Source organism: Clupea harengus, unplaced genomic scaffold (genome assembly GCF_900700415.2).
Source record: "Clupea harengus unplaced genomic scaffold, Ch_v2.0.2, whole genome shotgun sequence".
NCBI classification, from domain to species: Eukaryota; Metazoa; Chordata; class Actinopteri; order Clupeiformes; family Clupeidae; genus Clupea; species Clupea harengus.
This window is the reverse complement of record NW_024879975.1, coordinates 1286-15808: the sequence shown is the minus strand read 5'-3', so window position 1 is coordinate 15808 and position 14523 is coordinate 1286. Positions and strand designations below refer to the sequence as shown.

Genomic DNA, 14523 nt, shown 5'->3' with positions numbered 1-14523 from the left:
TTTCGTCTACACATTGTATAATCTATAAGGACAGGCTATGGATTATTTTCTGTAGGAATCCATGAAGCCCATGGCAAACATCTACTGCAGGTGTTAAATGATATATGATATAGGCCTATGAATGATGTATGTTCATATATGACAGATGTGAATACACGGTGGGTTGTTAAATCTGGCATGTCTGGGATGTGAAGAAGAAAATGTAGTCCAGGCCTATTTTTCTCTGCGGTATTGAGGTTATTTACAGAGGGTTGGACAATTCTTTCCCTCTGATAGGCTACAGATCTCACATTGTGCAATGTAATAGGTTCCACATAAGGACACCATTGAGAGAGAGAGAGAGAGAGAGAGAGAGAGAGAGAGAGAGTTGAAGAGGTCTGATGAGACAATGATTCACCATCAAGACAAATTTGTAATGTAATCTGCTTGAAATCATTTAGTGACTTATGTGCTTGTTTTTATCAAAAAAATTAAGGATCATAATGGTTGCTCCAACAGTGGCTATAACAGTGTACTATGTATTTTTTTTTACATAACTTTTCACAGACACAGACTGGTGTGTAGAATAGTTTATTGTTTAAAACAATCTTGCATTTATGAAAAAGGTACAAAAATCACGTCAGTGAGAAGAGTTTCCTTTTTTTTTTTTTTTTTTTTTTTACATCCTTTTAAATGATTACTTGGGTTTCTCTTCACAAGAAAGATGGACGCCTGGAGCAGTGAAATAGCATCATCACCAATCAGCGTTCATTCGCTCAGTGCTGTGGGGACAACAATAGGACACAGTCAGTCATGTAGTTAAACCACCCATAACATTTCAGTTGTTTCTTTTATTCACATGATTCCCAAGTTGGAGGGTGTTGCTTTGTGCGCTTATAACGGTCAGTCTGTAATGTGACCACCGCAGCACGCCTGTCTCACTCAACCCTCCACTGCTAAGCTGACGACACTTCCAACACTTTTCAACTTGACAAATTTAGTTAAATTAAGTTCGGACAACAGAAGTTGAAGTTGTGTGATAAGGACAATGGACATGAAGAGGTGTTTAACATATTATTTTAATCTGAAAACAGAAGATATACTGTACCTTGAAGGTCCAGAGTACCATGGCTCCATCCAGGCCAACACTACTAAATTTCTCCACTTTAGACTTCGCTCCCTCCACAATTTGCAGCTGCCTACAAAACAACAAAACAAAAGTCAAAGATGAACAGATTTTGAAATGTAATGCATCGGTAACTAATGTGTATCTTAGGCTATCAGTTCATGAGATGAAACCATTTATTATGCTATAGTTCTGTCATTCTTCAAGAGGAAAACAGCACATAAATGGTGCTATTTCCATCAGCTTGTGTAGTGCTGGTATTTAAAGCAACAAGTTCCCTGTGAAGACACTGCCCTTACGTAATGCTGTTCTGGTGCAAGGTGCCCAGCTCACTGTCATCCTCCTCAGTCGTTGCTTTCTTGTCCAGGTTGCGGAAGTGCTGCATGGCTGACACGCTGCTCTTGGAGGTCTGCTTCGGGATGTCCAGCTTCTTCACGAACTCCAGCTCCCCTGGTCCCTTGTACGAGAACTGGTAAGGGCAACAGTCATGACCCTGAAAGGATGAGGGAACAGATTCGTTTACGTTTATGATTGTGTGTCCTTTGCAATTTAGATGGTGGGTAATACAAAGTGGCATATTACGTTTTCCCCTCAGCCTGCATGTATTATATGCCAAATAGTAATTTCTCATTAAAATGCTCTTTGTATGAGAGCCACAAATAGACGTTCTGACCGCACGCAGTGTCTCTGGCTTGCCTGTTGAGGCGCCATTCTGTGTTTTTTTTTAGACTTGCTGATAAGGATGGCAGAAAGCAAATTCTCAGGTCTGCAAACTCTCAGCCACCAGATATATAACGTCTACAGCTATTCTTACCGCGGCCACGATTTCAGTCTCATTCACGTGAAGCACACTCGTCAATGGTAGATGGTCGGTGGTCAGCTGTGTGACCCTGCAATGAAAATAGTATTAGTTATTCATTTCAGTATTTAAGCTAGTAGGCCTACAATTGCCCTAATTTTTTTTTTTTACTTTGAAGAGATCATATTTTAAATGAACTCTGCACTGTTTTCTCACTGATGATCATTTGTAATCATATGGTCGTTCTGAACAGAAAGACAGATCATTTTGCAAAACCCTGTATTGACATAAATGTTCCCCAAATCCACACACTAAGATAACATTGGGAGTGAGGTTTAGGGGCAAAGGTCAGTTCTGAGATGGTTTACCTTAGTAACCTGTAAAGGTTGAAAGATATGAAGTAGGTGAAACTTCAATCAGTCATTATTTCCTATTTTTCCTTTTTTAGTTACTGCAATGCAAAGGTTGAGGAAAAGCTATACTCTGACATAATGTTGACTTATATCTCTATACTCAAATTGACCTTGAATAAAAAAAAAACTGTAAATAGAAAGCCATCCCTTTCTACCATGTAGTACAAAGGTGATTTAGGCCTACTTACCGAATACTATAATAATAATAATAATAATAATAATAATAATAATTCATTTAATTTGTAATGCACTCTTCATTCAGAAGAATCTCAGAGTGCCAACATATTAGAAACTAACTATAATAATACAATAAAATAAAAATTAGTTAACATAATCATAATTGAAATTTTTTAACATTTTAACATAAGATTTAACACAAGGCCAGAAATGCTGACTGCTCATTACTGAAAGGACACAGAGCATGACCTCTTATAAGGCTTTCAACTACATTTGTTTAGGAAGTTTCAAGCACTCAGGTCTATCGTGATTCACACGACCCAAACTCATAAAATACATCTTATCTTTTCATCAGTCAGTGCAACTAGTGGCCATTAGGGATAAAAGCAAACACAGCCCAAGCTCACTCTTTTCCTTGTGGGGCGTCGGCCACGCTAATGCTGCTGTTGTGGCTAACCCAGGCCAAGCTGTCTCCTGAGGGGGAGAAGCACACACTGTGCACCCAACCTCCGCAGTCTTTGTGCTCCAGCAGCACCTCCCCGAAAGGCATCTTCGCTCCCCAAGGGGTGGGTCCAGGCTTGTCCTCAATGTCTTTGATGTAGGCTGAGAACACCCTATCACAGCAGAGGGGGGAGTGACAGAGAGAGAGAGAGAGAGAGAGAGAGAGAAAGAGAGAGAGAGAGAGAGAGAGAGAGAGAGGGAATGAGTTTGTCATAACAAGTTGTACCTGTTAGCATGCAATGCAAGCAAATGTTAGGTAAGTGTAGTATCACACAGATGAGGTGTGTCTGGAGAACAATGATACATTTATCAACTCGATTGCAACTATGCTTCTAAGTCTCATCAGAATTATTCTATTTTTAAACAGGAAGTTAAACATGAAGTGGGTCCAGTGATCTCAAAGTCATAGATCTCATAGATGAATGTTCAAAGAGATCACACACATTTTTTTTGCAGGCGCATGCAAAATGCCTTTTGATTCAAATTTCAACTGTGTATGAACACATTAACGTAAGAACAGATGTTTATAATGACATGCTACAAATTGCGAGATAAGACAGGCACAGGCAATGTAGTCTGAATAGCAAGGATGCTGCAAAAAAAAAATCAGAAGAGAGACAGACTGTTTCACACCTGCAATGGAGATCAGCTGAGCCAGCGGCCAGTAGGATGTTGTTGGGATGCCAGTCAAGACTCAGGACCGTGGAGCTGATGGGCTTCTTAATGTGCTTGCTGAGCCACCTGTGTTATCACGGGAGAACGGACAGAAACAGGATGAGATGGATTGGTGATATTAGAACCTACATTAAGCATGTAATGGAGTTCAATTTGGACATAAGGAATTTCTATTTTATTTATGCATTTTATTTATTTATGTGTGTGTGTGCTGTATGAGAGAGAGAGGAAATCATTCCTTTACTTGGCTAGTTGATTGAAGGCTGTGTTTAGTGAGCTCTAACATAACATGGCAGGTGCTCACCAGTCATTCTCTTTCTCAAAGTAACACACAGAGATAAGCTTAGCCCCGCTTCCCAGGGCAAACTTGTTTTCCAGAGGAGACCACTTGACACATGTGGCGGCCCGGTTAATACGGACCAGAACCAGAGTGGGCTTCCAGACCCCATCCTTTAGGGTCCACACGTAGGCGTTCCTGTCCGAAGCACAAGTCACAATGCGGTTGGACTCCGCGGCCCAGTCGATACCTGAGAAATGGCAGCGAACGTACTCATGTCAGTTAGATGCATACATTTATTGATGTATGGAGTCAATAGACAGATCATTAGTTTATAAGTCATTAGTTTAATTACTGAATTTTTCAGGCAGGTACTGTACAAGACGCTTTATGCATTTATACATGTATGTCATAACACGCACACATATACATTTGTAACAAATTAGAGCGTACTCATTTTGCCATATCAAGACCTTTTAGTGGAAGAACCCCATGTGATCACCTAGAGACTAACTGAAATATTTGTGTGTCTGTGTGCAAATGTCCCCGTTCAGACGTCAGATATGGAGCAGCCTGTGTTTGTTCAGCGTGTCACAAGGCGTTAGTGGACTAATGACTAATGCTAGTGGCTGCTTCCTGCTTGTGGAGATTACCTGTGATACGCCCACTGTGTTCAGTTAGCTCATGAATCTTACTCCACTCCTTGCCGTTCTTCTGGTAAATGTACGCCACACTGCTATTAGGACTCACCGCAATTTCTGAAAAAGGAAGGTTAAATATTGTGCCAATCAGAGAGATCTTCAGCAGCAGACCGATCACAGGGAAATGCAGGTTATCTGACAGAGAATGATAAGAATGCTCAAATCAGAAATCATTAACATCCTGAGTACAATGCCAAGGTTAGATAACGCTAAAAGATGCCGCACATTTTTCTCTCACCAGCAGTAGAGTGATAAGCCACAAATGTAATGTTTTCTGTAAGAAATGGCTCCCACAGACCAATTATTTATATCAACTGACATCCTATTAGTGTGGAAAGTGCCAAGTAAAGTCTACATGGTTGAAATGTCAGAGGATTTTTGAGCACATCTTTTTTGAGGACATTGTATATGTTTATATGTAATATCTTGTCCACTACTACACTTTTCTTATGAGGATTTATATTCTCTCAACCATGTTTGACTGAAACAGTTGCACTCAGCAATTTCGTAAATAGAGGAGGCAACTTCCTTAGATAATCACATTGTACTCTCCTTCCAGACGATATTAATGGCTGAGAATCTCCTGCACAAATGGCATCTGCGGGCTGTAACATGAGGTAACAGGAGGCACTTCAAACTGATGAGTTTCAGGCTTACGCGTTCTGTCTTTGTTCCAGGCGTGACAGGACAACGGCTCTAACCCAAAGTTGTAGAGGGACATGTCTCAACGAAGAGTGGCTGGAATGTGGTTGGGAGAGGAATGCCTTATTTCGCCGACGGTATGAATCCTACAGAAAAGGTATGAGACAGACTGCTGAAGGCAAATGTCAGGCTTACCCTCTAAGCACATCTCATTCAACTCTTGAAAATGTTCTCATTGCAAATGTGCTGGCCACCACTGTCAGCAAGACCACAATTTACAGGATTTAAATACTAACATAATTACTTATTTTCAGTCATTCTTTAAACCTAGCTGTTTTACAAAAATGTGCATAGGCCATTGTCACATTTTCAGTGGTATGACATTGGGGTGGTGCTTTCCAAAGTGCTTCCTTATCAAAAGTTAAGGTCCAAATGAGTTTTAGTCCTTAATTATCTTAATTATCCCCAGGCATTGAACTAAATAGCCCTTCAAACTGAGGGCACATTCTTGAAACATGATACACCCATACAACTTTGACAAGACAGCAACGCACACATGTATGTGCTCTGCTGCGCTGTAAAAAGACAGGAAAGAATGATCTGAAATCCAGAGCAAAGTTTAAATTAAGACTTAGCATCCTCTCTCACCTGTGCCTGTGACAGAGTGGTGGGGAACTTGAATTTCCCTCTGGTAGAAGAGCCGAAAGGCAGGCTGTGTTCGTGGACTCTGGTCAGTCTACACGAATGAAGCTCTGCCTGGAAGAGGGAGAGAGGAAGAAGCAATAGAGGTGGGAGGGAAGGAGAGAATTAGAAGGAGGGTGTGTCTATATTTGCTGCTATTGGGAAAGTGCAATGGCACTACATTAAAAGCCATGACATGCAGCATGACATTTGAGCAGCTTAGACTATGTGACTCGAACATTGTTGATCATAGATCATCAACGCTTTAACTATTCTTATTATGTGAGTTAGTTTGTCCTTCTCTTGTCCCCTCCCCCCTCTCTTTCCCTCTCTCTCTCTCTCTCTCTCTCTGTCTATCTGTGTGTGTTTTCTCATCACAATGAGGTTTCACAGTGAGTATGTAACTGTCTACAGAGATAAGATACGGTTGTGTCCACACCCTTGCATGTTATCAATTGTGTAATATTGCAGTATTTATAGTCTTACAGACTGGGTGAGAAATCTATGTTCTACATAACCTGGCAAAATTCACTCTCATGCTTAATTTCACTTCAAGGTATCCTGCTTTATATACTGTGCTGCAGAAATAATTTACCAGCAGGAACATCATAGCACTTCTCATGTTCTCTCTGTGAAGTTATCTAAAAAAACAACACTGTACCTTTACGGTAGTTAGGGGTTACAGATTCGTCAGATCGAGGCGCATTGACGTCAATGAGTGTTTGTGATTGGCCGTAACCTTTTTCCGGTGGGGCATCCGTCCAAGGACTGTGAGAAGAGACGATAGCTAGTAAACTGTTGGTGACAGTGACGAAAGAACGTTTTTTCTTGCATATTTATTTCAGGTAAGAAGTGCACTGCATTGTCTTTATCGATATGTTCTTTTTTTTAGAAGTTTTGTGCATATTTTTTGGTGAAATATGTCGTTCGTGCCTCAGGATTGTTATGATAACGTAAGTTAGCAGTGCTAGCTTAGCAAGTCTCCTAAGATGGCGTTATGAGAAGTCCTGTGGCCTAAATTATAACGTTAACCAACTGTAACATACAAAGTATTATTCAAGCAGTGTTTTATGGAAAATCTCAAGCTAACCCCACGATTCGATATCATGCTCGGTAGATGCGTTTAGTGGCGTGATCGTACCGTCTCTTAGCTCTCAGCAGTGCTTGCAGTCACACAACATTTAACGTTAACGTAGTAGGAGGAAGTCTTCATACTTTCACAGAGCAACGTAGGATACGACCGAGTGGGTCTAATGCAGTTCTCCTTTTAAGATGTTAGTTTGAGGTGCAAACATTTCTTAGATGGGCTTGACTATTTTATCTGTGGATACTGTTTTTATAGCATACACTGTTAGTTGCACACGAGTTATTTGCGTAGTGGTGGGTTGGCAAGTTAGTTAGCTAACTGGATAAGTGACTTAACTAGATGGAAGTGGCTGGTAAGCAGGCAATGCAGGCGTGAAACAGTACGAAGTCAATGTCACTTCACTCTACGTTCTAAGCGTCCTCAGTCTGGCCAGTGTTAGTTTTCGTTGTCTGCCCAGAGATCTTACATCTTATACACAGTGTAGTAGATAGCTTTTTTTGGTCTGAAGTGGTCGGTTGAAAAACGTTGTAATGTACACTGGCTTCTTTATGTCAGAATAAGTAAGTAAAGTACGTTTTCGCTTTTTATGCCACCATTTTTGTTTCACTGTTATGAGAGGTTTTTACCTCTGACTAAGGTCATGTGGGTGTTGTCTAAAAACACGCCACCCGCCTGCATGTGACTGTCTGTTAGTGTTGAAATGATAGGCTAAGTTTTGTTTTTGTCCTTCCAGCTTGATTTCTGTTACACATTTTGGAGCACAATCCAAATTATACAGTGGGAGGTAGGCTAGTTGAAATAGTCATACCAGGATAGGGCTAGGCTATGTCTTTGAATTCCCGTATTTCCCTATTCTGTTGTGGTGCAATCTTATCAAATCCAGTTTCCACAACTGGGTTTTGCCCTTTCTCTGTTGCCTACACCATGGGATATGTGGGCTAACAAGACACAACTAACAGCGCATATAAAGCCAGTGTTAACAGCCTGCCATCCCAAATGGTAGCTTATAATCAACAGTATTAGATACCATCATTTTTGTATGTATTTGAATATTAGTAATGGAACCTTCATTATCACTCTATACTTCAATGTTGTTTATGTATGTGAATTATTCTGACTGATGTATTGAATATTTAGCCTGCTGTATTTTTAATCCAAAGGGCCCAGTCTTACACTGACCAGTTGTGTTTAAAGTGGCTGTGCTCCCCTCCCTCTTTGGTCTAGAGATCAGGATGGCGTCCGGCAGTTCGAGCAGTGAGGAGGAGAGGAGCCTACGTGAGTGTGAGCTCTACGTGCAGAAGCACAACATCCAGCAACTGCTGAAGGACTGCATCGTGCAGCTGTGCACCTCCAGGCCTGACCGACCCATGGCCTTTCTCAGAGAGTACTTTGAGCGGCTGGAGAAGGTCTGTCTGTCTAAATTAGTCTTTTTGTGTGCGTGTGTGTGTATGTGTGTGTGTGTGCGTGTGTGTGTGTGTGTGTGTTGGGAGGGGGGGGGGATGTTAGGTGAAATCTCTAGAATGTATTTATGGCTTAGGTTTGAAGCACAGATGCATATTAAGTGCATAAAAATAAGTCTTCATGCCAGGATTTGACTTTTTTCATTTAGTCAAACATTGTTTAGGAACATTATTCTAGTTCTTACCGTTTTAACTTTTTTTTGTTGGTAGGAAGTTTATGGTCATGTGAGAAGGAGATATAAACACACTTACTTTTCAAACAGCTGTCAAGGGTTCACTGAGTACATTACCAAAGCAAGCTACCTACCTTTTATCAGTGCCAACTGTGCTATTAGTGGTAATAGCTAACAGATAAAAGTATGTTGGCTGTTAACTTTGCTTTGAAGGTTTAGAGAACAAAAACTGCAATAGCTTCTAAAGATTATGTTATGGAATGCTGCACTGCTTAGTTGGTCTGTCAGCCAATATTAATTCTTCAAGAAAATACAGACAGCAGTGGGTTCATGGCCAAGAGCATTTCCCATCTGTGTGTTTCTGTACATGTTCATGTTGTGTTCCTGTGTGTGTGTGTGTGTGTGTGTGTGCGTGTGTGCGTGCATGCATGTGTTGGTCTTGACTATATGACACCTGATCTGTCCAGGGGTCTTTGATGAAGGATTGCCATGTTAGCCTTTTGTCCACTAGCCTGTCCACAGCAGCTGGGATACCTGTGACTGGCTTAATATGGAACTCTACAGCAGAAACATTCTCACTTCTCTGCCCTTGTTCACCTTGTTCTCTGTCTCTCCATCTTTCTTTTTCCTCCCCTCCCTCTCTCTCTCTCTCGCTCTCTCTCTCTCTCTCTCTCTCTCTCTCTCGCTCTCTCTCTTTGCAGGAGGAGGTCAAGCAGCAACTGAGTCTGCAGAAGTCTAGCTCGCGGTCCGACTCCCGTGACGATGAGATCTCTCCTCCCATGAACCCCGTGGTGAAGGGCCGGCGGAGGCGCGGCGCCATCAGCGCCGAGGTCTACACTGAGGAAGACGCCGCCTCCTACGTCAGAAAGGTAACGCTTCTCTCTCTCTCTCTCTCTCTCACAGCAGATCCTCTCAATACTGCCTAAGGTCAACTGTATGGCCTGAGGGTCATCTTAAAGCGCCTTAAAGGTCAGCCCTTAGAGCAGAAATGCACAAGTTTTTCCTTTAACTTTTCAATTCAATTACATTTTTATTTATATATAGCGCCTAAACAATAAAATGATCTCAAGGCACTTTACAGAGTCCAGGGCCTGAACCCCCTTAGAGCAAGCACAATGGCGACAGGGGCAAGGGAAAACTCCCAGTTAATCAGGAAGACACTGAAGAAACAGAGGCACATAAGAGGGGGGCCTATCTGCTTGAGGCCGGCCAGGTTGAGATAGAAAGGGAAAGAGGAGGGGGGTTCCTCATTGGGTTATTGGTTAAAAGGCCTCTTTTCCTCAACAGCGTGCTAATGAAGCAGTGTTTAGACGTGGTAGAGATCATGGTATTTAATACTGCAGCTCACAGGGGCCTGGATGTTGTTTGTGTAGATCCAAAATGGATGACCATTAAAGTGGAGACTGCTTCTGCCTTCTCTGTGTCTATGTTAAAAAAATGTATGGATATGTTCTCCTTTTGTAGGTTATCCCTAAGGACTACAAAACAATGGCTGCCTTGGCTAAGGCCATTGAGAAGAATGTACTCTTTTCCCACCTAGATGACAATGAAAGAAGGTAACACTGGTGTACTTGATTTGAAGATTTTATTTCCGCTTAGACATCTCTGGTAGAGATTGGTAATGAATACAGTTGTACTTCCATGTGTGTGTGTGTGTGTATAAACTGGTAAGCAATAAAAATGTACTTTTCATTCTCATTTTATGCTGAGGAAGCTCTCTTTTGTCTTGTCTTTACAGTGACATTTTTGATGCCATGTTCTCAGTCACCTACATTGCTGGAGAAACAGTCATTCAACAAGGTGGGGGCAACTGTTTGTACTCTTTGCACCTTGACGTTTGACAGATTTGTTACAGAAATGAGAATTGGGCCTCACTGATATGACTTGTCTTTATAGGAGATGAGGGGGACAACTTCTATGTTATTGACCAAGGCGAAATGGATGTAAGTAGAAGAATGCATGAAATGACAGGGATGGATACACAAAAAAGACATTTGTTTACTTTGTACTGTGTTCCTATCAATGAATTATATATGTTTTCCTATCAGGAAATTGTGAATTTAAGAAGTTACGTTCACTTTGCATAAATAACTAGCTTGGTGTGTTTTCAGGTGTATGTGAATAATGAGTTGGTCACCAACATTGGAGAGGGGGGCAGTTTTGGTGAGCTGGCGCTCATCTATGGCACCCCCAGGGCGGCCACAGTCGGAGCCAAGAGCAACGTGAAGCTGTGGGGCATCGACAGAGACAGCTACAGGAGAATACTCATGGTAAGACAGCTACAGGGGAAACTTGTGGTAAGACAGCTACAGGATAATACTCATGGTAAGACAGCTACAGGGGAAACTTGTGGTAAGACAGCTACAGGAGAATACTCATGGTAAGACAGCTATAGGACAATACTCGTGGTAAGACAGCTACAGGAGAAGACTCGTGGTAAGACAGCTACAGGAGAATACTTGTGGTAAGACCGCTAAAGGACAATACTCGTGGTAAGACAGCTACAGGAGATCATTGTGGTAAGACCGCTAAAGGACAATACTCGTGGTAAGACAGCTACAGGAGATCATTGTGGTAAGACCGCTAAAGGACAATACTCGTGGTAAGACAGCTACAGGAGAATACTCGTGGTAAGGAAGCTACAGGAGAATAGTGGTGGTAAGACAGCTAAAGGAGAACACTCGTGGTAAGACAGCTACAGGAGAATACTTGTGGTAAGACAGCTACAGAGGGATGCTACATTGTCGTTCTTCACATAGGGCATTGCAGAGGTCACACAAACTATCTTAATGTACTCCTGTCTGTGAATGAGGAAGAGTGGCCATCTTTATGTATTGACATGTGCATCCTGTTATTTCCCCCTGCAGGGCAGCACCTTGAGGAAGAGGAAGATGTACGAAGAGTTCCTAAGCAAAGTATCAATTCTCGGTGGGTGACGAATCTCCAGTTGTGACTGTTTGTATCGATTGTCGAGTCATTTGTAGTTTTCTGTGTGTGAAAGGATCTATTGATCTTTTACACCCGTTATACCCGTTGTTGAACGACATTGATTGCACACACAGTAATGCTGCACTTATATCATAGTCAAGTGTTGTATGCCATACATTTTTTTGTTTAAAAAAAAAATCTGGTTAGTCATCATCAATTTACTGCAAAAATGTGTTGATCTGATGGATAGATGTAGATAACGAGGTGCTGTTTTTTGCAGATCATGCTTTAGGACTGTAGGTCTACTGCAACAATAACAGCACCAACAGAGATATACATTAATGCCTATCACAAGAGAGGCACAGAGATGTAATTTCCAAAAGATATGCAGGCCAATAAATACATTGGCTTATTTGTAGCACCACTCTGTCAGAGATAACTTCCATAAATATAACAACTGAGTTGCATGTGACCTCCCTCAGTTCCTGTGTACTGATAGTTGAGCTGGTGAGGGTGAGCGCCATCTAGTGGTAAAGGAGATGCCATGTCCTTCCCTTGCAGAGTCTCTGGATAAATGGGAACGCCTGACGGTGGCTGATGCTCTGGAGACGGTGCAGTTTGAAGACGGCCAGAAGATCGTGGTGCAAGGAGAACCCGGAGACGAGTTCTTCATCATCCTTGAGGTGAGGCCGCCTTGTTGCTCTCTCCCTCCCCTCCTCTGCATGATCTATTAAAATGTATTATTATTATTTTAATTTTTTCTCCTCTTCTCCTATTTCTCTTTGTATCCAATTTTCTCTCTGTTTTTCATTAAACTCCTAGTTCTCCTGTCATTTTCTGTTAAAGTTGTGCTGTTGTGATCTTTTCTGGAAACAAGACACAGGGCTTTAACAACATATGACAGTCCGGAGACATGTTGGATGTATGTGCACACAGTAGATGTACAGGCATGACACTGGTGCCGTGCTTATTTCTCAGAGACGTGACTATGTATGGATATACACCTCGTGTGTGTGTGTGTGTGTGTGTGTGCAGGGAACGGCTGCTGTTCTACAGAGGCGGTCAGAGAATGAGGAGTTTGTGGAGGTCGGAAGACTTGGGCCCTCAGACTACTTTGGTGAGTTTCTGATGTGTTGATCGTCTTGTATGGCTGACACCCTAGCCAAAACTGAAATCCAGTTATATACTCTGTTTACATGAAAGAAAATTTGAATTCCATGACGTTTTAGAAAAGCCAGTAAGAATATGTTACCCAAGTCCTGACACTCACAATTGCACCACTGTTGTCATGGCTACCAAGATTGTATCCATAGTAACATGACTAAAGGTGCATCTCTCTTGATTGAATGCGGAGATGAGGTAGCCAGAGTTTACATTACTGAATAGGCCTACAGTGTAAGGAATGTATGCATGAGTAAGTTGCCATACAGTTGTTTTCTCAATGCATTTTATAATTTTTTTTTTTCAATTTTTTTTTTTTTTTTTTTTACAAATAACACATAATTTGCCCTTAGTTATCACAGTGATTTGTAATTCAAAAAGTTGCCTCAGCCAATTCATCCCTAAGTCTGCCCCAAAATATTGTTACAGCTAGGAAAATTGACTTGTCACTTGACATCTTTTTTTCCTGTGTGTGTGTGTGTGTGTGTGTGTGTGTGTGTGTGTGTGTGTCTCTGTCTGTGTCTGTTTCTAGGTGAAATTGCTCTGTTGATGAACCGCCCGCGTGCTGCCACCGTGGTCTCCCGCGGACCCCTCAAATGTGTGAAACTTGACCGTCCGCGCTTCGAGCGAGTGCTCGGCCCCTGCTCAGACATCCTGAAGAGGAACATCCAACAGTACAACAGCTTCGTGTCCCTGTCCGTCTGAAACTGCCCCTCCCCTCCATCAACCCCCCCCCCCCCCCCCCCGGTCCTCTCCTCATCCTCTCCTCCCAGTCCCTGGTTTTATCTCCTGTGCCACAGGGTCCACCAATGCAAATCTGCTTTATTTTCTTACTTCTGGAGGATGTTCCAACACCCGTGTGTCCACTCTGTCTGTCCTCAGTGTTGTTTCTCTCTCGTTCGCTTGCTCTCTCTCTGTCTCTCTCTCTAGCTCACTCTCTCTCGCTCTCTCTCTTTTTTTTGTTTTGTTTTCTTTGGTTATCTGCCTTCACGTTACATTGTAGCTCCTCCATGTGGCATCGTGTTAGAATGGTCTTTTCATAGGGCCGGTGGTCTGTTGTGCCAGAGATGTCTTTTAAACACGCAAGAAAAATTGTGTGAGCTGTCTTGGGAGGTTAATCAAATACCTTACTCTTAAAGCATTTCCTTAAAAAGGCACCCAACAAGCACACACTGAAAACAGAAGAGGAACAGAGAAACTCTTCCTTCCTCTAAACAGATAAAAGTTCAGAGTTCAATTTGACCTGGTTTTTTTTTTCTGATTTTTTTTTTTATTCTTTTGGTTTCTGTCTCGTATTTTACGATTTTGAGTACGTTAGGTAAGCCAAAGGCAAGTTGGTGTCTTGTTTTTTGTCTTCAGTTTGTAATACCAGAGCTAATGGAAGGCTACTGAAGCCATATGTTCTACTTTGGTGTTTCATGTTTTTGCTCATTAATTGTTCTAGTTGCACATATACAGCATATAAAATGAATCTCTATATATTAGACGCAAAATGACTATAACCATATTTTTTTGCACAGTTTGTTATATAAATATAAATATATATACATATACATCTGTAGATATATATGGAAAAAAACCTTTCTATGCGCCTGCTGTTTTTGTTTTTTTGCTTCTGGTTTCTGTAAGCAGGTTTGGTGGATCTCTCTCGACATGTCCATTTTCCATCATCTTAGTAGTGACATTAAACCCCTTTGTCCCTAGCAGCGAGATCAGGACACATCCGACAGTCCCTACCCCACG

The 14523-nt window shown here is 41.8% G+C and overlaps 2 protein-coding genes across 2 annotated transcripts; one reads left to right on the top strand and one right to left on the bottom strand.

Annotated features, from left to right (window-relative positions):
* Positions 1-554: 554 nt before the first annotated feature.
* On the bottom strand, positions 555-6115 carry zgc:86896 (uncharacterized protein LOC415190 homolog). The gene is made up of 10 exons (XM_042705905.1): positions 5939-6115; positions 5306-5436; positions 4601-4705; positions 3975-4197; positions 3629-3736; positions 2902-3108; positions 1920-1995; positions 1405-1598; positions 1088-1178; positions 555-761 (listed from the first exon to the last, which is right to left on the bottom strand). The coding sequence occupies exons 2-10, from the start codon at positions 5367-5369 to the stop codon at positions 756-758; spliced, it is 1074 nt and encodes a 357-aa protein (XP_042561839.1). The 5' UTR covers positions 5370-5436; positions 5939-6115; the 3' UTR covers positions 555-755.
* A 571-nt stretch (positions 6116-6686) lies between these two features.
* LOC122131006 (cAMP-dependent protein kinase type I-alpha regulatory subunit-like) lies at positions 6687-13513 on the top strand. The gene is made up of 11 exons (XM_042705904.1): positions 6687-6816; positions 8283-8464; positions 9393-9560; positions 10156-10247; positions 10430-10491; positions 10588-10634; positions 10803-10961; positions 11559-11619; positions 12181-12302; positions 12655-12736; positions 13313-13513. The coding sequence occupies exons 2-11, from the start codon at positions 8291-8293 to the stop codon at positions 13483-13485; spliced, it is 1140 nt and encodes a 379-aa protein (XP_042561838.1). The 5' UTR covers positions 6687-6816; positions 8283-8290; the 3' UTR covers positions 13486-13513.
* Positions 13514-14523: the final 1010 nt, after the last annotated feature.